This window comes from Canis aureus, chromosome 4, assembly GCF_053574225.1.
Source record: "Canis aureus isolate CA01 chromosome 4, VMU_Caureus_v.1.0, whole genome shotgun sequence".
NCBI lineage: Eukaryota > Metazoa > Chordata > Mammalia > Carnivora > Canidae > Canis > Canis aureus.
In genome coordinates this window covers 74,327,502-74,354,141 of record NC_135614.1, presented here as the reverse complement: position 1 = coordinate 74,354,141, position 26,640 = coordinate 74,327,502, and the positions used below count along the sequence as shown (strand labels likewise).

At 41.7% G+C, this 26,640-nt stretch overlaps 2 protein-coding genes across 7 annotated transcripts in view; both read right to left on the bottom strand.

Annotated features, from left to right (window-relative positions):
- LOC144312991 (UDP-glucuronosyltransferase 3A1-like) overlaps window positions 1-7,269 on the bottom strand; it is a 35,104-nt gene extending 27,835 nt beyond the window's left edge. Inside the window, exons 1-3 of one of the 6 annotated variants that reach the window (XM_077896220.1) lie at window positions 5,723-7,269; window positions 3,742-3,932; window positions 1,267-1,368 (exon numbers count right to left, since the gene is read on the bottom strand). In XM_077896220.1, the coding sequence (XP_077752346.1) occupies window positions 1,267-1,368; window positions 3,742-3,835 (196 nt within the window). In that variant the 5' untranslated portion in view covers window positions 3,836-3,932; window positions 5,723-7,269. The remainder of the gene's footprint in view (window positions 1-1,266; window positions 1,369-3,741; window positions 3,933-5,722) is intronic. The other 5 variants (XM_077896219.1, XM_077896222.1, XM_077896221.1 and 2 more) reach the window with 5 other exon arrangements.
- Window positions 7,270-7,404: 135 nt separating this feature from the next.
- On the bottom strand, window positions 7,405-26,229 carry UGT3A2 (UDP glycosyltransferase family 3 member A2). Its single transcript, XM_077896225.1, has 7 exons — window positions 26,013-26,229; window positions 23,364-23,465; window positions 16,202-16,316; window positions 13,160-13,691; window positions 10,745-10,973; window positions 8,997-9,216; window positions 7,405-7,883 (listed from the first exon to the last, which is right to left on the bottom strand). The coding sequence occupies exons 1-7, from the start codon at window positions 26,101-26,103 to the stop codon at window positions 7,607-7,609; spliced, it is 1,566 nt and encodes a 521-aa protein (XP_077752351.1). The 5' UTR covers window positions 26,104-26,229; the 3' UTR covers window positions 7,405-7,606.
- Window positions 26,230-26,640: the final 411 nt, after the last annotated feature.

Genomic DNA, 26,640 nt, shown 5'->3' with positions numbered 1-26,640 from the left:
TTTCTAGCAGAGACCATATGTTAAGCCACAAGTAAGTCTCAACATATTTTAAAAGACAAGTATCATACAACATACTTCTTCTGACCACAACAGGTTGAAGTTAGAAATCAACAGAAAGAAAACCAGAAAATTCACAAATTATGGAAATTAACACTTTTTATAGAAGCAATGTATCAAAAATAAATCACAAATGAAATCATAAAATCCTTAGAGACAAATGAAAATGAAAATACAGGGCAGCCTGGGTGGCTCAGCAGTTTAGTGCCTGCCTTCTGCCCAGGGCCTGATCCTGGAGACCCGGGATCGAGTCCCACATCCCACTCCCTGCATGAGCCTGCTTCTCCCTCTGCCTGTGTCTCTGCCTTTCTCTCTCTCCCTCTCTCTGTGTCTCTCATGAATAACTAAGTAAAATCTTAAAAAAAATAAGAAAGAAAATGAAAATACTAAATACTAAAACTTATGGAATACACCAAAGGAGCATTTAGAAGGAAATTTAAAGCTATAGATGCTTATATTAAAAACGAAGTTTCTCAAAAAAATATCTCAAATCAATAACCTATCCTGGCTCCTTAAGACACCAGAGAAGGTGTACTAAACTTAAAATGAACATGTTAGAATTAATAAAGATAAGGGAGAAATTAATAAAATTAGAAATAGGGAAACAATAGGAAATCAATGAAGCCAAACCGAGTACTTTGAAAAGATCAAGAAAATGCACAAACAAGACAGAAAGACTCAAATTACAAAAACCAAAAATGGAAGAAGGAACACCACTAATGACCACACAGAAATTCAAAGGACTACAAAAGAATTCATGAACTCTAGATGCTACAAATTAGAAAATAGATGATACAGACAAATTTTTAGAAAGACATAAACTACCAAAGTTAACTTAAGGAGAAATAGACATTCTGAATAGACTTATAAAGAGTAAAGGTTGCCCCATTTAGGTAAACTCAGAGTTTATTGATCGATAATAATGTATGGAGGCTTCCCTAAAATGAAGTGACACTCGAGTTACAGAGGTAAAATATGTAGATATGGCATTGTGGAAGCCAGGTCTATACCTCCTAATAAGATATCCAGCACTTAACAAAACACACACACACACACACACACACACACACACTTTCCCCATCTTTTTAGTACAAGAAATTCAAAAAGATTTTGTGCTAAGCAAGGCTATACAAAAACAAACAAACAAAAACATTGTCTATCTTTTCCTGGGATAGAGAAATTTAATAATTACAAAAAAAAAAAACATACTTGGGATTAAATAATCTCCTCCATAAAGAAGCATGGTGACATTATGTCCATGATCTTGAAGAATCTGAGATACCCGGTCCAGCAGTAAATAATGGCTTCCACCTAGGGACAATAAAATATTTCATTTTTGTAAAGGTGAGAATGGAAAATCTGAAACTGATACTGGGGATAGGGAAATCCAGGATAAGTGAGCAGAGCATTGATGGTTAGTAGAAGAAAATGAGTTTCTTTAGGATAAGCCCCAGACCAGATACCCACATTCTTTCTGGCCAAATCTTGACATGTAGCAATCTTATATGAAAAATTCCCTTTTGCAATTTAAGGTCTCTGTGCCAATGAGATGAGCCTCTCTATGCTTAGGCTTGAAGAAGTTCATGATCTTAGTTTAGGTACATGCTGCAATTTAGGCAGGCTTAGTGAAGATACTATATCCTAAAGAAGTAGCTGTTTTCTAGAAATTTTGGCACAGTGCTATGTATGTGAGAATTAAGTGTTTCTAAAGGAGAAGCAATTAGAGCTATTTCTGGAATTCTTCTCTCTGGAATTTATATTAACAAGGGAGCCAGAAACATGGGAACATGAATATCAGTCCAAGAAACAGCCACGGAAGCAGAAGGGGGTTAGAGCCAATGCTCAGAGCCCAAATCCTTCGGATTCAAATGTATTTGGCAAGACGTTCCTCAGTTGGGGCCTGAAAATTGCTGAACATCAAATTACAGAATTCAGAATAACTGTGGACCCTTGGGGTGGAACTACAGGATCCTGTATGCATGAGAAACTGGGACATCACTCACCCTACAAAAATCCTGGGATCCTAAGGAAACAAGCTTGATCATCTGGGGAGGTACAGGTTCTATCACAAAAATATCTAAAACTATGTGATGTCAAAGAGCATTTTTCTTGAATCTATGGGTCAAGGAATAGAATTTGCCCATATGGGAAAGTGGGGATTATTTGGAAGATAAAGATCTCATGATGATTGGGTCAGCAGAGAGGGATGCAGGACTATAGAAATGGGATGTATCTGTGGAAATTACCCTAGTTTTTAAAATCTATAATTCTATTGCCTGAGATAACACAGATTATGGAAAACACAAAACCATACTCCCTCCAACTGCCTACTCTGGCTCACATTTAACCCAAGGAAGAAACGGATACAGGGCACAAGCCCTCTCACAGAGGCCATCATGCCTAAGGGTCTGGGTGACCCAGTGCGTTCTGGGACAGAGGCGGGACCTCCAGCGCCTCTCACCTGCACCTGCTCCCTCTCAGAGTCTGGATGACATGCACTTTCAAGAAGTGAGAAAGTTCTTTTTTTTTTCTGTTGCTTCTAACTATTACTAAAAAGAGATTTAAAATAGAAATCAAAGTTTTTTAAATGCTGATTTTTAGGAATCTCCACTGTAAAGAGTAGAGTTTGGGAAAGAGGACGGGCTAGAGATAAGAAACAGTAAAGTTGGGGTGTCCATGAGGGAGGTCTCGTGGGCTCTTGCAAAAGGCCCCTTATTCCCCTGACCCTCAGGGTCACTGTCAGGAAATAAAACAGAGATGCTCAATTAGATTCTGTGCTTTTTCCTCAGATTTTTGGGGATCTAAACGTGACGTGGGGAGACCCCTATCCTTTCATGATGATGCCACATTTTCCTGGGGAAGCTCCATCCTATGATGCCTCCTTATCCTGACAAATGTTCCTATTCCCCTTCTGTTGCTTTGGGGCCAAAGTAAAGGAAATAAACCTGACTTCCTACAGAATTGGCTGCTTCACTATCCTTCAAAAGGTTCGAGCAGCAAGGGCGAAAGAGAGAGGGGCTCCCAAGGACTTGACTGTCCTGGGGTCCCCTCCTGTGCCCATCAGTTCTGCAGGTGTCCTGTGAATGACACATTCCCAGTCTGGGCTGCTGCCCACAAGAGTCCCCATCCTTGGCCTCCAAGAGCCTAAACTGACCTCGCCTTCCACTTCCTACAGCATCTACTGCACACCTCCAGACGTCTGGGGTATGCCTCTGAACGTCCAGCCTCACCCTGGAGTAGATGGCTCGAGGTCTCCAGGTCAGCCCTGGATCTAAATTCTGGCCCCAGCTATGCACCATGGGAAGCACCTACAAGGCAGATTTTTTTTTAAGTTTTTATTTATTTATTCATGAGAGAGACAGACAGAGAGAGAGAGAGAGAGAGGCAGAGACACAGGCAGAGGGAGAAGCAGGCTCCATGCAGGGAGCCTAATGTGCCAGGATCATGCCCTGGGCCAAAGGGGCAGGCACTAAACCGCTGAGCCACCCAGGGATTCCCTACAAGGCAGATTAAAAGAGAAGAAAGGAAACCACTGTTTTCTCAAGAACTGACTTCCCCAGCCCAGCAGTGGGGACCTCTCTCTGCGACACAGGCCTGCCCACCTCTACCTCCGCCAGCCTGGGACACAATCCAGTCTGAAAACCCGGGATGCAGCTGTCTCTGATTTTCCCACCAAGCACTCACCCAGTGAGGATACAGTCAGGATTTTGGCGGCCTCTGAGAGCAGGAACCCAGACAGGAGGAGGCAGGCTAGCAGCAGCGCCCACTGTCTGGCCATGTTCGCTCCTGGACCAGCTGTGGAGCCCAGTCCTGTGCCCTGTGCCCTGAGCCTGTGCCCTGGGGACACACTCTGTGCTGGCAGCCAAGGAAATGCACTGAGGGGACAGATTGGGAGGAGGTGAGAGGTGGATCCCGCTGTCTGCTCTTCCGTTTGTCTCTGCTCGCCCTTTGCTCCTCCTCCCCGGGTGCTTGCTCCATAGGCTCTTCTGTTCTCACCCTCCCTAACCTCAGGTAGTAGGAAGGAGGGGTCAGTGAGCTCTCCTTAACCCCTCTCTGTCCCTGTAATCGCTCTCCACAGAGATGATACTCTAAACCAGGAATGCAGAGACCTTAGGAAATTGCTTTCCAAGATAGTTCCACCTCCAGGTCACTCAAACCGATTTCCATTTTAGAGATCCTTTTCCAAATTTTCCCACCTCCTTTTTATGGTATTTTGATAGGGATTGCATTAAACGTGTAAATTGCCCTGGGTAACATTGACATTTTCACAATATTAATTCTGCCAATCCAGGAGCATGGAATATTTTTCCATCTCTTTGTGCCTTCCTCGATTTCTTTCAGAAGTGTTCTATAGTTTTTAGGGTATAGATCCTTTACCTCTTTGGTTAGGCTTATTCCTAGGTATCTTATGCTTTTGGGTGCAATTGTAAATGGCATTGGCTCCTTAATTTCTCTTTCTTCAGTCTCATTGTTAGTGTATAGAAATGCCACTGATTTCTGGGCATCGATTTTGTATCCTGCCACGCTACTAAATTGCTGTAGGAGTTCTAGCAATCTTGGGGTGGAGGCTTTGGGTTTTCTATGTAGAGTATCATGTCATCGGCGAAGAGGGAGAGTTTGACTTCTTCTTTGCCAATTTGAATGCCTTTAATGTCTTTTTGTTGTCTGATTGCTGAGGCTAGGACTTCCAGTACTATGTTGAACAGCAGTGGTGAGAGTGGACATCCCTGTCTTGTTCCTGATCTTAGGGGAAAGGCTCCCAGTGCTTCCCCATTGAGAATGATATTTGCTGTGGGCTTTTGTAGATGGCTTTTAAGATGTTGAGGAATGTTCCCTCTATCCCTACACTCTGAAGAGTTTTGATCAGGAATGGATGCTGTATTTTGTCAAATGCTTTCTCTGCATCTGAGAGGATCATATGGTTCCACCTCCTTTTTAAAAAAGACTTTATTTATTCATTCATGAGAGACACACAGAGAGAAGTAGAGACACAGAGGGAGACGACACTTCCCTGTGGGGAATGTGATGTGAGACTCAATCCCAGTATCCAAGATCATATCATGAGCCAGAGGCAGACACCCAACCACTGAGCCTCCCAGGAGTCCCTAAATTTTCTTACCTTCTAACTGCTCCTTTGACCTCATACTGCCATCCCCATACCCCATATCCCAGGTACCTGCTTAAATCTCTGCTAGCTCTCCCATCTCAAGATCCCAGAAGCTGATTCCCAATGGGAAATGCCTACACTTATTGCTCAGAGTTTCTTCAGAAATTAACTTGCTGATAACAAATGCTGGTGTCCCCTAAGTGTTAAGCCCCTCTGGAGGGCCAGATCTTGACCTGATGCTCTGAACCTCTAAAGGTCAGTCTACAGATCTGAACAGGCATGAAAATAGGATTGGGAAGTGGGCACCAGGAAGTTCTAGTCTTATAAATGTTTGAAATTATTCATTAGAAAGATTTTTAAACTCTATCAACATTATTCCATTATTTTTCTTCAAGTTCTCTCCATGTTTGTGCTGTATAGTCTTTGAGGCCATGTGATTACATGCATACACATTCACAATTATCACCTGTTCAGATATTGTCTTCCCAGTGAAAATTTAATGTGCACTAGGAAGGCACCTTTTAATGTGAATGCAATCACATTACTTTGTCTACAAACCTTACCAATCCCTCCAATTGTCCGAATAATAACCTCTGTTGGGATATGAATTTGCTGGTATAGGAGCCAATCCAGAATCACACAGCGCCTTTAGTTATCGCATCTACTTATCCCCTTTCGTAAGGATTGGTTTCTCAGCCTTTCTTTGTCTTTCATGTCATTGACATTTTAAAGATTACAAGTTGCTTATTTTGTATGACAGATGCCCAGTTGGGTTTCCCTGATGTTGCTCATTATACTTCAGGTTACTAGGAAGTTTGGCAAGAACACTACAAAGGTAGTGTTGATTCCATCTCAGCGAATCACAATGGGAAGCACATGATGTCAGAATGTTCTGTTCTAGACTTGATAACTCTGTTGTTTAAGGTGGTGTTCATCAAGATTGTCAACAGTAAAGCTTTTTTTTTTTTTTTTTTTATCCTGTAATTAGGAAATAAGACAGGGGGAGACATTTTGAAACTGAAATTCTGTTCCTCATCAAATTTCCCTCATTTTATCATCGTTCATATTTCTTACCTGATTCAAGTATTACTGTCATAGTGGCAAATTAATGATTTTTTTAAGTCAAATCGTGGACCTGAGGCCCCACAGCCTCACTCACACGGAGGTTCAAGTTGTGTATTTGAGGTCTCCATGACTACATTTTTAAGAGTGAGAATCTTGAGAAGGGAATCATGGGAAGTGAAAACCACAGCATGAGCTGTGGCCCAAAGGCAGACTCCAGGCCTGAGCATCAAAGGAGGAGCACTTCAGAGGAGGGACTCAGGACAGAGACCACAGGTGGAATCCTTGGGGGCCACACATGCCAAGCTGCAGGACAGAGACTAAGCTTCCTGAGCTTGGAGGTGAGGTGAAAGGGAGATGTAAGAGCAAAGGCAAAAATGGAAGAGCTGGCCAATATCTCATGTCATATCATGAAAAGTGAAAAAAAAAAAAAGCAGAAAGGAGAGAGACTGAAAAGTTTCTGAGATAGTGAGTATATGAACCAGACTATGGCCATCTTGAGAAATTCCATCACTATAACTACTCTGTGGCCTAAAACCTTCTTAAGTACAGCCCTTTCCTCCATTTTTTTCTTTTAACTCACCCTTAAGTACACCCTCCAGGCAAAGCTTCCTTGATCAGTTCAGGATATGACTCCTTCTAGACAGGCCCCCAGTATATACTCCCCAGCCTTTAAAGCAGGTCTAGCTGGAGGTGGTATTGTGGATACCTACTAATCTTGTGGCAGCCCAAGACAGTCTTATGTTTATGTAATAAATATTCATAATAAATCATTTCTCATCAAGCTGGACCTGTTTGCCTTTTTCTTCAGTCTCATGGCTTCTTTGGCCTTTGAAGGTAGTTGTACATATATCTCCCTTTCAGGGAACAACAGAATGAACTAAGCAGGGGTTATGTCTAGGAATAGGGAGTGGGGAGGAAGGTGGGGCTATCTTGCTGAAGGTTTGGGTCTGCAAGAGGAGTCCATTGATAAGGGGTAAGAACCCTGAGATCGAATTCATAGACACAGAAAATAGGACAGGGATTTGCCAAGAGTCAGAAGTGGGGGTGTGGGGTGGTAATCAGTGCAGTTTTAGTTTGGAAAGATGAAAAGTTCCAGAGATGGATATCAGTAATGTTTACACCACAATATGAATGTACTTAGTGCTGCTAAACTCTATACTTAGTGGCTAAAATAGTCAATTTCATGTAATGTATATTTTTTTAAAAAGACCACCAAGAGTGCTTCACAAAAATTTCTAAACAGAGACAGAAAATAGTGAAGAGCAATTTGAGTGCCACCCTCAAGTACCAATACAGAGAAGAAAACGGGTGTCCTGAGCTGGGGAAAACCATATATAACCAGTGGCTCCCCAAACATCTGTCAAGGCTGAACCTCCATCAGGCCTTCTTCTGCTTCCTGGTCCCACACAGCCACCTGGCCACCATGCCCAGCAGCTTCCCACAGAGCCACAGGGTGCCCAGGGTGACCACCAGCAGGAACAAGATGACGTCCAGCAGGTACTGCTCATGCCATGGCTGCTGCAAGGCATAGGGCTTGAGGTGAGCTGCACCCCCTGTCTGGAGGATGTGATCGATCCAGCCCACCAGCCTCTGGGTAGGGGTCAGGGGGTGAGAGCTCCTGATGATGCTGGCAGCCACGGCTGCTGACTTGTACCTGTTGGCAGAGACGGGGGTGGGGCATTACTCATGCGACCTCAGAAGTCTTAGAGACCTGCATCTCACACACACTTTCATCCAAATGCACAAAAGACTCAGTTTGAAGGAAAAGTTCTTGGCCTGGCCTTGCCACAGTCTAGGTGGGTCCCACTGAAAAGTTCTAACTGGTCCCTCCATGCAAAGATCCAAGCCTAGTGCTAAAGTGCTAAACTATAAAAAGGTGACCAAAATGTAAGGACACGTCTCTACCCAAGGATATTTATGGTACAATGAAAGAAAAAGTATATAGGAATATATGCTATGTAGTATACACGGATTTAGGGTAAATGTCCTTGAGACCCTAATAAGACCTCCAGTCCATCATGGTTATCACATCATTGTGCTGGATGGGAATTTACTTAAGAGAACATGAGCTTTTTTACGGACTCACTTAACAGAAATTTATCCGTTTACTTTGTGGCAGGCCCTGTGCTAGGCCCTGGGAACACAGGGGAAATAAGAGACACACCTGGCCATCCAGGGAGCTTACACTCTACTTTCTAGTATAAGGGACACACAATAAATTAAAACAAAGAAATGGGGTGGTTACTGATCATGAGAAGTGTTAAGACAGAAAAATTATGATTGAAGGGGCTGGAGAATAAGGTATTTAGGACTGTCACACAAAGACCTCCTGCCTCTCTGAGGAGAGGACATTGGAGATGACACTGTCATGAAGGAGCCATCCCTGTGAAGGGAAGGGAAGGATATCCCAGGGAGTAGCACTGACAAAAGGCTTAAGGCAGGAAACAGTGTGGCATTTTAGGGGACAGAGAGGCAACTCCTGACTCAAATGGAATTCTACTATAAGCACTCCAAAATATAAGACCTCTCAGAGACCCTGTATAAGTATATTGAGGTCTTCACCCTTAAGACAGCAATTGTTTTCAACATCTAACCTAAATTGCCTAGTCTTGTCCTCAGAGGAAACACATCAGTTGTAAGCATCATGCACGTATTATTCTGTGTCTTGGAAGTTTCAGCTTTTATTGCAAAAAAGTGGCACACAGTGCCCTTTGTGTTTTATGTCTTCATTCAGCCTACATTACCACAAGCCCAAAGAGCTCCTTACCTCTTGTCTTCTATAACTTGCTTCATCTTCAGAGCCAATGTCTCTGCCTTGATCTGCTGTAGCTGGATAGAGACACCAAACTTTTTGGCCTCTACTCGGACAAGGTTTTCAGGCTGGTCTCCAAATAGGGGAATCCCCACCATGGGCACACCATGTTGGATGGCCTCCATTATGCTATTCATCCCACCATGGGTGACAAAAAGACGGATGTGTGGGTGAGCTGTTGCAATTAAGAAACAGAGCAGAATATTTCAGATTGAAGATTTTCAGAATGAAAAGTTTCAGAAAACCAGGGAAAGGAGGAAGGGCAGAAGAGAATACAAAGGGAATTTCAAAGTCTGTTGGAGCCATTATAAAAAATGTTTTGCTTGGGAAATATCCAAGATGCATGTTACTAACATACAGGATTCCAAGTGCTGCCTTCTTGTGGAAATTCCTTGCTGTAGCCAGAACCTAGCTAAGACTCAGAACCCAGGGAATTCTCTAGACAATAATGCCAAGCAAGGAGTATATATGTCTCTCCATCCATCAATCTTTCTCTCTGTCATCCTAGTCACTCCCTTCGTTTCATCCAGCTGTTTTCTCATTGTGTCTCTCTCTGTCTCTTTCTCTTTGTCTTGAGCACTCTTTTCTCACCTGCCAACTTATTTCCCTCTTCTCTGAATTCCTGACACATTCATTGGCCCATAACTCATGTGGCAATCCTTAAACTTATACTGTGTGTGTTGTCTCCTCAAATACATGATTAGCCCCTTGAAAGGAGAGACTAGACTCTACACTTGAGTATTTCCACTTCCAGCATTTCCATCCCACCCTATTTAGAGCTAACTAAGATATTTGTTGAAAATGAAAACTTTGTCTCAGCCTGTATCACTCAACTCCGAGGTGCACCAGAATCTTGTCTCTTCTTTGAAAGGAGCACCATGTGCCCCACTCCAGACTTAAAAGGGTTAAATTTGTAGAAGTGGAGACAGGAATCTGTTCCTTCAATTCCTCAAGTTATTTTAAGTCATTATCTTGATTATAAGTCTTTGATTCAATCAGTGGCTATGGCAGCAAGGGATCTGTAACAAGCAGCACTGAGCACAAAGAAAACCTATTGGGGGTGGGGGAGGTGAGGGAACTCTCTGGGACCAGGGACAAAAATGGACCAAATAACTATGAGGTTGTTCATCTTGGCACTCAGTTATTTTTGCACATCCTAAAGACACTATTGGCACCAATGTTGTGAAGGTATGAGTTATTCACACCTTAATAGCTAAGAAAGATGTGTTTGTGGGAGCAGTGGGTATATGTGTGTGTATATATATACACACACATACATACATATACACACACGTGTGAGTGCATGTGAGAGTGAACAGTTACTCATGAAGCCACTAAAAACAGTGGCAACATCCTTCTGATATGTATTCTCTAGAATCCATAGTTTGTTTTGGATTGTGTTTGGATGACCCTCTTCAAGATCTAATACAGTAAGTCAGGGTGATTTTGATGTCTCCTGATATCTGGCTTGGGATAAAAAACACAAAGGGGAGATGGCTGTTTGGGCACCTGATCTCATTAGACATAGGATCTGTAAGATCTGCCCTAAGAACTCCAGCTGGCTGTTCTGTTCCTGCCTTCCCAACACTTACCCTGCTATCAGAGCTCCTTCTAGTGCAAATGGGATTGCCCTACTAGAGGTCAGAGCCTGAGGAGTCCTAAAAGTATGTAAATGAGAAGGGTCAGACCTGGGCAGTCCTTACCCAGGAGGTCATTCTGAGGAAGCCAGTTCACAACTTTCACATTTGCTGCCAATTCGATCTCTTTGGGCCAATAAGGATTACACTTCCATATAACCCCTTGCGAGAGATTAGCAAAGGCACCATTCATCTCTCTGAGAAGTTCCTGAGTTTGAACGGTGCTCACCATGGAGCCCAGGGCTACAAGAACAAAACCAGAGTCTCCAAATTTGGCGATGAAATTCTCAAATTCCTGGAGAGAGGTAAGAAAGGAAAAAGAGGTGAACAAAGTTGTTCAGCCATGAAATGAAACCAGCTATTTACTGAACATACCCTCCCATCATTCCTAGGGCGCAGCCCATGGGACAGCTCAGTACTTTCTGCATGGTGCTTATGCCCATTGTGTTAGTGGGAATATTTTTCTTCTTTAAAATCCTGATGCTAGTGTCAGGGCCATCCTAGACCCTCTGCTCATCATAAGTCAATGGAGACATGGTTGCTTGGGAATTTCCCAAGGCCACCAGAAAATGGTAGTGTAAGGAAGAATACTGGTCGGGTGTTAGAGTCTGACAGAGGGAGGAGCTATGTTTGAGGCAACACTGGAGAAGCCAGGAGCAGTCTTCTAGCATAAGAAGTGGAACAGTGGAGAAAGGCTCCTGACCACTCACATTCAATGCACCGCGTAGAGTGCTTTGCTCTGATATGTTGTGATATTCTTATTAACTGATTTTTGTAATTCATCTTCTATGTTAGTGGCTCACCCACATGACTACAAATTATATCCACATAAGAAGACTTTTAAAAAGTGGTAGTGCCCAGTCGTAACCGTAAATCTGAGCAGCTTATTCTTTAAAATCCTCAGGCAATACACTTAAGTACTTAAGGTTGCGATTTAATGTTTTAATCTTGGCTTTAACACAGTTTTGGTCAATTCTTGCTTCAAGTATTTCTTCGGACCCTGACTCTGGACTTGTGGAGCCCCCCTTCATCAACTTCTAGCCCCTCTTTCCTGGATTGATTCCATCCAGCATAATACTGCCTGATTTACCATCTCAAAGGACCACTTTGACAACAGCTTTGTTATTCTTTTTAATTACAAAAGCCACATGAGACCACTATATAAAAACTGGAAAATACAGAGAAAAAATTTTAAAAGGCTCTCTTATCTAACAGCCATTACAATCCTTACTCCCATTATGCTCCCACTTAATAATCCCCTTCCCCTGCCCTATAACCAAGGCCTAACCCACCTTCCTATCAAATAAAGTCTCCTGCAACCCGGTCTGGCTATATTTATGCAATTGAATCTTCTGGTTAGTCTAGCTAGAGTCACCAAAAGAACACACAGTAGTGCCTGTCTTATTTTAACTTTGACACTTAGAGCTACTTATTCTCTTCAATTGGAAGTCCTTCCACCCCTAGCTCCATACATAAAAATCCTGCCATCAACTCAAAGCCCATCTAGCCCATGGATCATTCCCCAACTCTCTCTACTCACTCAGGTCAAGGTCAGTAGATAAAGGGTAGACACTTGGGTGCCTGGAAGACCCAGACCAAATCAAGGCTCTTTCCAGCTCTAAAATGAATGGTAGCGGGAAAGTCACTTGTGCCACCTGAGTCCCTGTCTCATTTACAAAAATGGAGGTGGCATCATACTTCCCTCCAGGTGGCAAGATATTATATAAGATAAATTCCATAAAATGCCAAACCAGTGCTGATAAGCAACAGGAAGCCAACTCATCTTACTCCCCGCCAGTTAAAAACTTCTACTGCAGTAGTTCTGAGTTTATGCATTCAAACCAATGCAGCAGCTTCCACAATGTACAATTCCCAGGACTGACCCCAGATCAATCAAATCAGAAGGCCTAGGTGGAATTAGGAATTAGGCCTCTATAACCTGGGGATGCAGGTGATGATGCCCACATTTCTTGCTGTGGGCACACAATCCCACTGGTTACATAACTGTTGTGAGTTTCATTGTGAGTAACTCATCTCTTTAACAATTCTCACATGTAATGAATGCTTGCTACACAGTTACTATATATGTGTTCATACAAAATGCACATGAAAATATCAACTTATTAAAAGGCTTATCCCAGGGCACCTGGCTGGCTCAGTGGAAAGAGCATGCAACTCTCAACTCTGGGGTCATGAGTTCAAGATCCATGCTGGTTTTAGAGATTACTAAAAATAAAATAAAATGAAAGGTTTATCCTACCAGGGCTAGGAGTAGAGAAGACCCTACATGTACTATGTAAGGAATTCCTCAGGGTTGTGCAATTCCTAACACTATAATTGCATCACCCTGAAAGTGAGCCTTCCTTAAAAGCATGTCTTAGATGCACTTGCCTCACCCTATTCTGTCCCAGTTCCCACTGGCAGGGCAGCCACCAACGGAAGAGCTCTGCATGAAGTCTATATTAAGCACTAACCACTTACTTGTGGCACTGGTTTAACAGGTCTGGCCATTAAGCCTCCAACATACACAGTGTTGGGAAGCAGGGGGCGAGCAAAATCAAATGCAAAGTCAGAGTTAACAAACCATAGTTCTGCTTTCTTTAGAAGATTAGACAACACTGGCCTAGAGCCTTCTGGGAAATGTTCCTTGATGGCGTTGTCATAAGAAGACTGGATTTGCCATTGTTTTCTGGAGAAATTGAAGAACATCAGAAAATTCTTCACTCGGCCCCAGAAGTCCATGTGGTCAGTTAGAAGGGAATGGAATACTGGGACATAAGACAGGGGGCATGGTAGTCCAAAATCTATAGTACCAAACGAGGAAGAGAGAATGGACACAAATGGTTTTCCAAGCTTCTCAGCAACCAGGAAAGAACAGTAGTCAAAATTCTCAATTATCACTAGATCAAAGTTCTCATTCTTTAAGATGTCCATGATATCCTTTCTCCTTAAAAAATGACTGCACTGAAGCCCCAGTAGTTTCATAAAGTCTAAAAATTTTCCAAATGTGTGTCTGTAGGAAAGAAAAGAAAGAGTGACTATTCACTGGAAGTGTTAATTTCACATGTGTAAAGGAATCTTGAGCTACAAAGAAAATATCCCAGGTGAGCAAGACCACACCTAGCAGCAACACACCTGTCCCACCACTGTTTACAAGTACCCTCATCTCAGTCACTTTGAGCACATGTTCTGTTCTGGAGAGTGTTCTCTTTTTCCCCTCCTCTTCCTTCTTTCATCCAAATCCCAAGTACTCTCTATGCCAGTTTTTTCAAAAAATTGTATCTTTGAGTTGTTAATTCTTGAAATCCACAGGCACATCTGAATTATGTTAACTGGAAACAAATTGCCACTGTTGGACCTTCTGCTCTGGATACCTTCTCTGACCATAGCAAATCTCAAAGATCTCTTTCTACTTGATAAATTCTCTAATGTTCTCATTAACTTTCTTTTACATACTGGCTTTTTATGAGTGATTTTCTTGTTTACTCAGCCAAACTGTGGAAGTCACTTGATGACACAGTCCCACAAATTTTGATCATACGGGCTATTTTTAAAAATCACTGTGGATTCTGAATGTAATAGATCACTCATGCAAGGGACTAATTTATCATATTAGAACTCAAAACTCAGCTAAAATGGGAATTCCACCTTTCTATGCCCACAAGTCAAGCAATGAAAGAAAATAAAAGAAAATAGAGAAAGAAAAAAAAAGAGAAAGGAAAAGCAAAGCAAGGTCCGGTTAATTATTATTAGCTTTTGTACCTCCACGTAGATTGAAGTATCCAGAGAAGATAATGATAAAGAGTACTAACATGTGATTAAGACTTTGCCCAGGGGAATATTCCTAGGACCTATCTCCTTATAATGCTTTCCCATCACTGCCTATATAGAATATGATTCTGTTTGCTTCCTGTTTATACACTTATGGAGAAATAGATAAAAATGTCCATCTACACTTCAAGGTAACAGAGGTAACAGGTGCAATAGCTCAAGACATCAGGGGCCCACTGGCTACATGGAGGACCATGAGAATCAATGCCCTGGTACCCTGTAATTATACACTAGTGTACCACTGCACCCCAGAGTGAGAAGGACCAGAAGTGAAGAACTTATTAACAATATACAGATCTCTGCCTGATATTTAGGATCAACTTCAAGTCATACAATGAAAGTGATTGGCAAAAAACATCCTTGGCTGTATATTTTTGAAGATTTCTTTTAACAAAGGAGTGTGACTGTCAGATGTTTTAGATAATTTCAGTAGTGCCATAAGAATTCCTAAAATATATTTCATTCATCATCATATCTAAAATTAAGCTAACAAAGAGAAAAAATGTTTAAGAATGCGTAGTTACCTATGCCTGTCTCCAAAAATATTAAGGGAGAAGACATAGAGCAAATAGTTGAAATATATAATAACGAACAGTACAAAATAATCCAGACTCAGTATCAAATGAATAGGTTAGATCAGACCTAGGCAAGAAGGACTGTGGTCTCCCAGTTTGAGTAAGGAAAAAAGGTTCTACAGAAAAAAGGGAAATATAAGCAAGACTTTGACTAGTAAGTAAAATTTTCAAGGTAAAAAGAAAGCAAGATCACTGTAATTATTTAAGATGGATTTTCTTGTCTTCCCACATTCATGTCTAAGAGTAAGGAGTTATGTGTTCCTCTTCATTCAGACAAGGCAAAAGGAGTCGTGTCTTATTCTGCATGAGATTGATTGCTTTTTACAAGGACTTTACATGGCCAGGGTGCCTGGGTGGCTCATTTGGTTAAGCATCCGACTCTTGATTTTGGCTCAGGTCATGATCTCTGGATTGTGAGATCAAGCCCCTCATCAGGCTCGGTGCTCAGTGGGGAGTCTGCTTGAGATTCTCTTTCTCTGCCTCTTACTCTACCCCTCCCTCTGCTCCTGCTCTCTCTTTCTCTGTCTCACTCTCTCTCTCTGGGCTGCCCTGGCACCCCAATAAATGCATCTTTAATGGCTAGATGTTCAATTGTTACGAAATCAATGTTCTTAAGTCTTCCCCCATTAATAGAATATGTGTGAAGAAAAGAAGAAAAAGTTATTTCCTTATTTCATTTCCCTACCAAGAGTGAGAGGGTGAGGTGCCTATGTTTCTGTGTTGGGGAGGTTATAAACAAAGATTATAAGAGAAGTGTTGAAAGTACATCCCAGAAGAAACAACCTCTACTTTCTACAGAAATCCATTCATGGAAAATAAATAAATAAATAAATAAATAAATAAATAAATAAATAAATAAATAAATAAATAAATAAATAAAATCCATTCATGGAAGAGGAATAGTGCAAAGCAAAGAAGAATCTCCAGTGATTAAACTGGATGATTTGGTGTGAATACTTGATTCCCCAATCATCCATGCATCATCTATCCCTTCATCTATCCACCCATCCATCATCCCTTTCTTATGTCTTCAGCCCAAACATCCATGCATCCATTCATTCATTTACATCACTAAAATAGTGACTCTTTGGCTCAAGTAATAAAACATAACAATTACCTGCCATTCAAAGCTTCTTCTATAAAATAATCTACATACTCCTTCAATCTTTTGTTGTAATCTTCAGGTGGAAACCAAGGAATAACTTGGTATGATGTTTCCTTCTCTGTAAAATCTGAAAAACACCCATGGATTAAAAATGATAAATATGTCACAAAACATGGATTAGTATTAGTGTGATAATATCAATATTTGTTTGCTCAAATAATTTTACTTTCTTTAAATGTTTGCCTTTTGGACTACTTTTGTATTGTTTGGCTGCATTTTCATTCATTCAGCCTTATAAAATGATAACATGTATTGAGAACCTTACACTAATTCAGGAGTGCTTCTCAATTTAAAGTTATGGAAGCTTCCATTTTTTAAAAAGACTTATTTATTTATTTATTTATTTATTTATTTATTTATTTATATTTATTTGAGAGAGGGAGCACACAAGAGCAAGGGAAGGGGCAGAAGCAGAGAGAGATAGAGAGAGAGAGGGAGAAAACCTCAAGCAGACTCTCTGCTCAGCACCAAGCCTAATGAAGGGCTTGATCTCACAACCCTAAGATCATGACCTAAGCCAAAATAAAGAGTCATATGATTAACTAACTGAGCCACTAGGTGCCCCTGGAAGATTCCATTTAAAGCTTCTATAAGGTTTAACTATCTGTCTCATTTTACAGGTAAGGAAACAAAGGTAATTAAAGATGCAAAGTTAATTATCTTTAAGATAATTTGTCAAGGAAGTTATAGAATTTGATTTCAGAGCCTCTGTTCTTTCTGTTTTAGAAAAACTCATTTTCATTATTTAGAGTGGTAAATCCAAATGTTTTTTTTTTTATTCAATAAAAAAATACTAAAAAACATAAAATAGTAGACTTCTGTACCTCTACTTACCAGCATGGCTTCTCCCACATATTCATGTATAATAAAAAGTCTGAGTCCATTTTTGATGTTTGACTACTGACAGTTTTCAAGCCCTATCTCTCATGCCCTCTTCAGTACTTCATCTGATCAAACTATTAAGAAAGTCAGCATGTTCCCTTGGCCCTTGTGGGAGTTTCAAACTATGCAAGTTAAGTCAATGCGGGGGAACCTTCATCACATCCCAACTCTCTACCCACAATAAAAACTCAAACCAGTTATCCCTTTCTTCTCTGGAAAGCCATTTTTTAGATTTGCTTAGGAACCTGTCCTAATCTTCTAAAAAAAAAAAAAAAGCATTATTTGAGTAATAAAAATTCTATACTCTCTTGTACATATAAGTTTTCATAAGTTATAACATCCAATCAAATTGTGTGTAAACTGGGGATACGTTAATGCACAGCCCTACATGTTAAAACCACCAAGCCCAATCTTAGTGAAATTACTACAATCCAAGTATGTACTGTCAAATACTTTGCAGTTACAGATTTCCAATCACAGGCTAGTATGTTCTATTCAGTACCTATGTCAATATGCTCCCAGCTTCAGTTTGCCTTCACCTCCAAAAGGACACAGAACACCTTTAATTTGTTGTCCTCAAAGTATTTCAGTAGTCCTACTATTGGCCATAATCTTTATTGGCAAGATCTTAATCAAATCCAACTTTCACCAGGAACCACTAGTACATTATATTGAGAATACCCTGCTCTAAGGATAATCATTTGACATACTCAGTACAGAGAAACATTCTCAAAGGAACTCCCACAAAGGGATGTGCCATTGCCACACCCAAAGCTCAAGGCCTAGGACCTCAGTTAAATTCCTGGGAATTATCTGATCAGGTAAGGCCTCTCTATCCATGACACTATCAAAAAACAACTATTAGGGCACCTGGGTAGCTCATTAAGCATCTGACTTTAGCTCAGGTGATGATCTTAAGGTCCTAGGGATTGAGCCTCAAGTTGGGCTTCCTGTTGAGCGGGAGTCTGCTTTTTCATCTCCCTTGCCCTCTGCCCCTCCCACTGCTCATGGATTCTCTCGATCTCTCAAATAAATAAATAAAATTTTTATATACAAAAAAGAAACAACTATTGACTCACAACACCACAATATCTCAACAAATCCAACAACTTTAAAACCTTTTTTCAATCTGGAGACAATATATTTCTGATTTATACATAAATCCATTTATGCTTAATTTTGAAAATTGGCCCACCTTGAATAATGTCAAATAACAAAAAGATCTAGAATTGGTACAAATTGCAATACAGTAGGCGCTGTCATTAGTACCCCTTACATTTGCATTCATTATCAAGCCTTCAGCAACCTCTTCCCATGCTTCCTGGAGTTGTCTACCTGTGATAGCAGTATTAGTCTCCAATTGCTGCTGTAGTTAATTACTATATAAACTTAGTTGCTTAAAACAAAACAAATTTATTATCTTATAATTCTGGAGATCAGATGTCCAAAATGGGTCTCACTAGGACAAGAGAAAGGTGTGGGTAGGCCAGCGTTCCTTTTGGAGGCTCTAAAGGATAATCCATTTTCTTGTTTTTTCCATCTTTTAATGGTTGCCTTCATTCCTTGGCTCATGGCCTCCTTTCAACTGGAAATGACATCACCCATCATCTGACTTTTCCTTCCATCATCACATTTCCTTCTTTTACTCTCTTGTCCTCTTCTCTCTTTTTAATTTAAAATCAATTAATTACATATAGTGTATTATTAGTTTCAGAGGTAGAGTTTAGCAATTCATCAGTTGCATATAACATCCAGTGCTCATTACATCAAGTGCCCTCCTTAATACCCATCACTCAGTTATCCCATCCCCCCAATCTTCTCTTTTTTTAAAAGGACTCTTGTAATTATATAGAGCCCAAATGGATAATCCAAAATAATTGCCTCATCTCAAAATCTTTATATTAATCACATCTGCAAAGTCCCTTTGCCATGTAAGGTAGCATATTCATTGGTTCTAAAGATTAGAGGATCTCTTTGGGTGAGGGCATTACCTTCTACCATCATATTCTGCTCGCTGGACCTCAAATACTCATATCCATATCCCATACAAAATACAATCATCCCATCCCAACATTCCCACAAGTCTCAAACCATTATATCATCAACTCATAGTTCAAAATCTCATCTAAATATCATTAGCTTGAATGTCCCAAATTATATTATCCAAATAATTCAATCAGGTATGGGTGGGAGAGTCTGGATATGATCCATCTGTGGACCTATGAAATTAGGAAACAGTTTATCTGCTTCCAAGAAATATTAAGATGCCAGTTATAGATAATTATCATTCAAAATGGAACAAAACGGAAGGAAAGTATGAATTTCTGGTCCTAAGACATGTTGACTTCCAACTGGGCAGACAATGTTAGGTTTTAAAAACTGGAAATAACCTGCTGTGATTTGAAGCTCAGCCCTGAAGCTTGAAGTTCTACCCTCTGTACTCACTGGTCACACTCAGACACTTCATTTGTTCTTCATAAAAGGTAGTGTGAGCTCTCAGCTAAATAATTTATGTTTCTTACTTTGGGGGAGTTCAATGGCCCTCTTTCATGTCATTCTTTCTCTGTCTTTCTCAGTCTAAATTGGCAGTGTTTATCCTGGTATAAAATTCTCAAGGACCTTATGGATCTTCTGGGTATGTCATGGGAATTCACTCTACTATACAAGAGCTACTACACAGATCTTTAAAAATAATTTCATCTCTACTTTCGGCTTCAGACAACAGAGCTGAAGGGACTCATGATTCACACACTTAACATTTAAAGAGCTCTGTGAGACTGAATATTCTGACCATACAGAGGCAACCGCAAGAGGCTATCCAGCCACAACTCTGGTTTTCTCTTTCCTGACAGTGAATCTCCTAATTTTAGAATCTTTTGCAATCTGGATAGGCTGAGAATTTCCTAAATCAAGAAGTCCTCATTTCTTTATGATTAATGGTTTTTCCTTCAATTTATCTCTTTCCTCTCACATTTTACTATAAGAAGCAAGAAGTCCTCAATATCTATATTTTTACCAGAGGTGTGTGTTTATGATGGTTTACATACTGTCTCAGACAATATAGATTTTCTCTACCATGCTCCTCACTTCCTTCTTGGTCCTCATTAGCAGAATTCTTATATTTTCCATTAGGATACAAATGACATGTAACATCACATTAGCTTCAGGTTTAAAACATGATTTCATATTTGTATATATTGCAACAGAATTCTTAAAATCCACATTTCTACCAATGGTCTCTTCAAGACAATCTAGATTTATTCTATCAGACTTCTCAATATTTTTCCAGCCTCTATTGATAGCCCAATTATAATGCCTGACATTGGTTGGAGCCACAGTATATGTGAATATTGAAGATCTTTGCTTCTTCAACCTGATACCATTTCTTTATTAAAGTAGTAATGAATGAACAATATGGGAAAATGTGTCCAAACAAGGAGTGAACACATTGTAAGGTTCAAATGCTACAATACACTGAAATGGGCATCAGGTCAAAAATAATAACTCAATCATGTGTTTTTTCCCTGTTTGCAGACATCTAGTCAAGGTAAAGAATTAATATGCTGTTTCAAAGCCTCAAAAATGCCCATGATTGGGGAATACTAGAAGAAACTCGAGACTCCTAAACCTGGAAGCTAAGGATGAAACTGAAGGGACCAAAAAAAGACATACAAATGGCCAACAGACACATGAAAAAACACTCAATATCACTCAGCACCAGGGAAATACAAATCAAAACCACAATGAGATAGCACCTCACGTCAGTCAGGATAGGTAAAAATAACAATTCAGGAAACAACGGATGTTGGCAAAGATGTGGAGAAAGGGAAAACCTCTTATTCTATTGGTGGAAATGCAAACTGGTACAGCCACTCCGAAAAACAGTATGGAGGTTCTTCAAAAAGTTAAAAATAGAGCTACCCTATGATCCATCAATTACACTACTAGATATTTATCCAAAGGATACAAACATAGTGATTCAAAGGGGCACATGCACCCAAATGTTTATAGCAGCAATCTCCATAATAGCCTAACTATGGAAAGAGCCCATATGTCCATCGACAGATGAATGGATAAAGAAGATGTTTTATATATATACACACAATGTAATATTACTCATCCATCAAAAGGAATGAAATCTTGCTATTTGCAATAATGTGGATGGAACTAGAGGGTATTATGCTAAGTAAAATAAGTCAGAGAAAGACAAACCCCATATGAATTCACTCATATGTGGAATTTAAGAAACAAAACAGATGAACATAGGGGAAAGGAAGGAAATATAAAATAATATGAAAATTGAGAGAGGCAAACCATAAGAGATGCTGAAGTCCAGAAAACAAAATGAGGGTTGCTGGAGGAGAGGTGGATGTGGAGAAGAGATAACTGGTTGATGGGCATTAAGGAGGGCACTTCATGTAATGAGCCTGGGTATTACATGCAACTGATGAATCACTAAGTTCTACCTCTGAAACTAATAAAAAAAATTGAAGGGATTCATGATTTCAAATTGTTTATAGATTTTTATGTACATATATTTATTAAAGGGTTAGAAGGTCTGTCGCTTTTACTGGTTTCTGAAAATTCATGGGAACTACCCAAATTATTTTTTAATCAAATTAAGATTTTAATTTAACTTAATTTAACTTAAAATTTTAATTAAATTTAATTGCAATTTTCAAAATTAAGAATAACTACTTTGAAAATTAATATACTACAGCTATTTAATCATGTCTGTGGTAAACGCAGGTATAAAAAAGATATACATATAAATAATGTTCAGTGAAGGATGCAGAACCTAATCTAGAAGGTGATTAAAATGGTTTTAAGTGGGAACTCAAATAGATATTTGTACACCAATTTTCATAGCAGCATTATTCACAATATCCAAAAAGGTGGAAACAACCCAAATGTCCATCAACAGATGACCAGGTTAACAAAATGTAGTATGTCCTTATAATAGAACATTATTCAGTCTTAAAAAGGGAAGATATTGTGATCCATACTATAGCATGGATGAGCCTTGAAGACACCATGCAAAGTGAAACGAGCCAGACACACAAAAACAAATATTGTATGTTTCTACTTAAATGAGGTAACTAGAATAGTCAAATTATTAGAGAAATAAAGTAGAATAATGGTTACCAAGGGCTGCTGGCAAGGGGTAATTGGCCGTTACCATACAATCAGAACAGAGTTCCCGTTTGTGAAGATAGAAATGTTCTAGAGATGAATGGCAGTGATGGTTGCACAACAATGTGAATGTACTCACCATCACTAAACTTACAAAGCAAATGTTTAAGTGGCAAATTTTATGCTGTGTATATATTACCACAATAAGAATCTTAAAAGAAGTTTTCACAGAAAAGAACTTGTCTTAATAAAATCTGAATAACAAAGACTGATCACCTTTAAAGTTTTATAATTTCTCAGAATTTTATTCTTCAAAGCTGCTGCTCAAAATTGCATCTTTTTTTTTTTAATCAAAGCCTAAGAAGACATCAGATTGAGCAATCCAAAGCTTAAAGTACTAAATCCACCCAACATTATTATTAGCCTGCCATATTACCTTGAGCAAACCATTTCAGTTCTCTGGGCTGCTGTTTTCTTGTCTGTCAATAGACAAGATTTATTGCTCATATTAGCTAAAATTCATTGGATTCAGTGATTTAGTTAAGAACGTCCAAACATGATTACACACAAACTGTTGGGCAGTCATTGATTTTTCAAGAGAACAAAATCATCTCAATGATAGATCTTAGCTGGATAAATAAGGGACTTCCTAAGAAAGCTTTCTTAGATTTCAGATATAATAAAGGGAGAATGTAATCTATGAAATAAAAAAGAAGAGTAATTTGTGATAAAGCAAAAGAAAATCATATATTTGCCTGAACACTTCTGTTCATGTGTTTTCATGCCGTTATGAAGTATCACTTACCAAAATAATCTGTACTATATGGAGGGTTGCTTGGGATGAAGTGGAAGTCAAGGTAAGGGAGGAAAATATGGGACTACAGAGTGTGGAGTGCTGGGATACAGAGCCAAGAAGTTTTCCAACACCTTGGAAAGTTTTCCAACACACACACACACACACACACACACACACACACACATTTCTTGTTCTTTCAGTCCAATTAGATTTTAAAAATACTTTTCTAAGCAAAAGTCATCGTTGTTCTATTCTATCCTATGCACAGAGTAGAAGAAATCAAGAATTGGTGGGGAAAGATACCTGTTATCAATGAATTTCCTTTCTGGTGAAGCATGATGACATTATGATGATGATCTTGAAGAATCTGAGACACCTGGTCCATCAGTAGATGATGGCTTCCACCTAGGAACAATGTACAACTTCATATTTGTAATGTTGAGAATAATGTGCCTGAAGCTGATAGGTTGATAGATCCAGGAGATGAGAGTTAGGAAACAGAAATTTCATGGTGAGTGGAGGAAGATGAGCTTCATCAGTAAGTCTGTCCATCTCCCACCCGACTGGCCCAAATCCTTGACCGTGGCAAACCTCCATCATCCTCTTTGTAACTGCGGTCACAAAAATGACCAAAAGTCAGTGTGATGAGCTGTTCTGTTTACACCTTAAAGAATTCCTGATCCTAAGTACATGCAAATTTTAGCCAGGCCTTATGGAGACAATGTGTCCTAAAGAAATAACTGTACTGGTAGAAAGTTTGGCACCGTGCTGTATATGAATGTGAATGGTTCCTAAAGGGCAATTAATCAGAGTTCATTCTGGAATCTTCTCCTTTGGAAATGTATGCTAGTGTAGGAGCCAGAAACATGGGAACTTGAGTATCAGTCCAAGAAAGAGCCATTGGAGCAGAGGGAAGCCGAGCCACCGCTTACAGCCAAAATCCTTGAGATTCAAATATACTTGGCAAGAGGTTTCTCAGTTGGGGCCTGCATTTTGCTCAACATCAAATTAAGGCATTGAGGGTAACTGCGGGCCCTTGAGGTAGAACTACGGGATCCTGTGTGCAGGGGAGACTGGGACAGCACCCTCCTAGAAAACTCCTGGGACCCCAAGGAAAGAGAAGCTTGATGGGCAGGGAGGTACAGGTTCTATCATTGCAAGAAGTGTCTAAAATCTCGAGCCGTCACGGGGCATTTTTGTTGAGCCTGAGTCTCCGCAGCAGAGAGAGCCCGGTCAGGAGGGAAGGAAGAGAACCTGCCCAACCGGGAAGCGGGGTGGTTGGGAAGGTGCGGCCCATGACGCCGGGTCACAGGGGGGTCACGGGACTACAGGCGCGCGTGTATCCGTGGAGGTTAGTCCGGTCTCGTGTATTTATGCTTGTGTTGCCCGGGGCAACGTGGATTCCGCAACAAGCCCCTGCGGCCTCGGCGGGCCTGTTCTGGCTCACGTTGAACCCGACGAAGGCCCCGAGAGAGGCGGGGGAGCCCGCCCGCGGAGGCCGCCATGCTTGTGGGGCGCGGTGCCCCGGTGCATTCTGGGACAGAGGCGGGGCCTCCGACCGCACCTGCTCCCGCTGCGAGGCCCGGGTCACGGGCTTTCCACAGGTGAGGGAGCTCTTTCACGTCACTGCCACTAACAATCAAAACAGAAAAAACAAGAGTTCAAAAGGAGTTACAGGGTCTCTTAAAGAGTTTTTTTGTTTTATTCTGTTTTGTTTTGGTTTTTTTGTTTTTTTTTTAAGATTTTATTTTTATTTATTCATGACAGAGAGAGAGAGAGAGAGAGAGAGAGAGGATGAGAGAGACACAGGCTCCATGCAGGGAGCCTGACGTGGGACTCGATCCCGGGTCTCCAGGATCACACCACGGGCTGAAGACAGGCGCTAAACCGCTGGGTCACCGGGGCTGCCTTTTTTTTTTTTTTAAGAGTTTATTTTTATTTATTCAATTTGGGTTTTTTTTGTTGTTGTTGTTGTTTGTTTGTTGTTTAATCCCCACTGAAAAGTGCGTGGGAATGGAAGCTGTGGAGACGCTGGTTTTGGGGAAGAAACCCCAACTAAATCCCTGGTATGTGCCATTAGGGAGGCCTGGTGTGCTCTGGCAAAAGGTGCCTCACCTCCTGAGTTTCCTGCTGGGGGGTGGGGGGACTCTCTGGGGGTTTAGATGAGATTGTTCATGATTCCCTCGAGCTCTAAAATCTCCTAATTCCCAGTGACTTGCACGCAGTAAGTGACCTAAAAGAGCCCCCACTGCGGGTGGAGATGCTATCTTGGGAAAGCCTCATCTTATGATGACCCTGGATCCTGATCCTCTTCCCTTTATCCCTTTTCTTTTTCATCGTCTATTCCCTTCCGTGCAAAAGTAAAGGAAGTAAAACCGAGGCCACAAAACGCAGAATTAGCAGCCCCTCCCCCCCGAATCCTGCAAACACTTGCAGCCACGTGAGACCCGAATGTCCAGGGCCCAGTCCCCAGCCCTGGCCCCTACTCCAGGTTTCCTCTGGATGAAAGCACCCCACCCTCCTAGGTGTCCCCTGCTCCACCCTGGCTCCCAGGCGGTGCTTCTGGGGCAGAAGCACCCCCGGAGCCCCCCGCCCTGACCTGCGAGGGGCTGCAAACGCTCCCACCGTGCCCATTGGCAGTCGCTGCGCACCACGCAGCCGGAGCCCCGGGGGAGGCGGCCGGGGTCTCCGGCCCTGGGCGGGATCGCAACCTTCTGGACCCAGTCCCGGGCCTCGGAGAGCCAACCTGAGTGGGGAGAGGGAGGAGGAGGTGCTGTATTCCCTCGGGGAGCGTCTTCCCGCCGTCGGGCTCCTCCTTTCCCCCGTCGGGCGCGTAGCCTGGGACTCCGGCCCAGTCCGGACAACCGAGGGAGAGGCTGGGACCGGAGCTGCGTGCCGAGCCAACCCCGAGTGCCGGGGGCACGCCCGTCGGTCCTCCCGCCGAGCACTCACCCACCAAAGACACGGTCAGGATCCTGGCGGCCTCGGAAAGCAGGACCCCCGGCAGAAGGAGGCCGCCGAGCAGCAGCGCGCGCCCGGCCATGGTCGTGGGGGCGCGTCGGGAAGGGCAGCCCCGCGCCCCGCGCCCCGCGCCCCGTGCACCCCGTGCGCCCTGGGGACACGCTCGGCTCGCAGCTCAGGAAAGTGCTGGCGGGCAGACGGGCCCCGCCTGTGATCTCTCGGCTTTGTGGCTTCTTGCCCTTCTGCTCCTCCTCCCAGGATGCTCGCCCCACTGGCTAATTTGGCCTCACCCTCCCTAACCTCGGGCAGTGGGAAGGAGGGGTCAGTGAGCTCTCCTTAACCCCTCTCTGTCCCTGTCCGTGTCATCACCACGCTCTCCGCTGAGAGGGTACTCTGAACCAGGAATGTGCGGACCTTAGAAGTCGCTTCCAAGATAATTCCACCTCCAGGTGACTCACACCCATCCCCATTTGGGGGACCCGTCCACGAATTTTCCCACCTCCTAACTGCTCTGTTAACCTCATACCGTCATCTGCATGCTCCATTTCCCTAGGTATTTGCTTAGAATCCCTGTTAGGCTTCTAATCTCAACAGATGCCACTCCCTGGGAGTAGTCTGT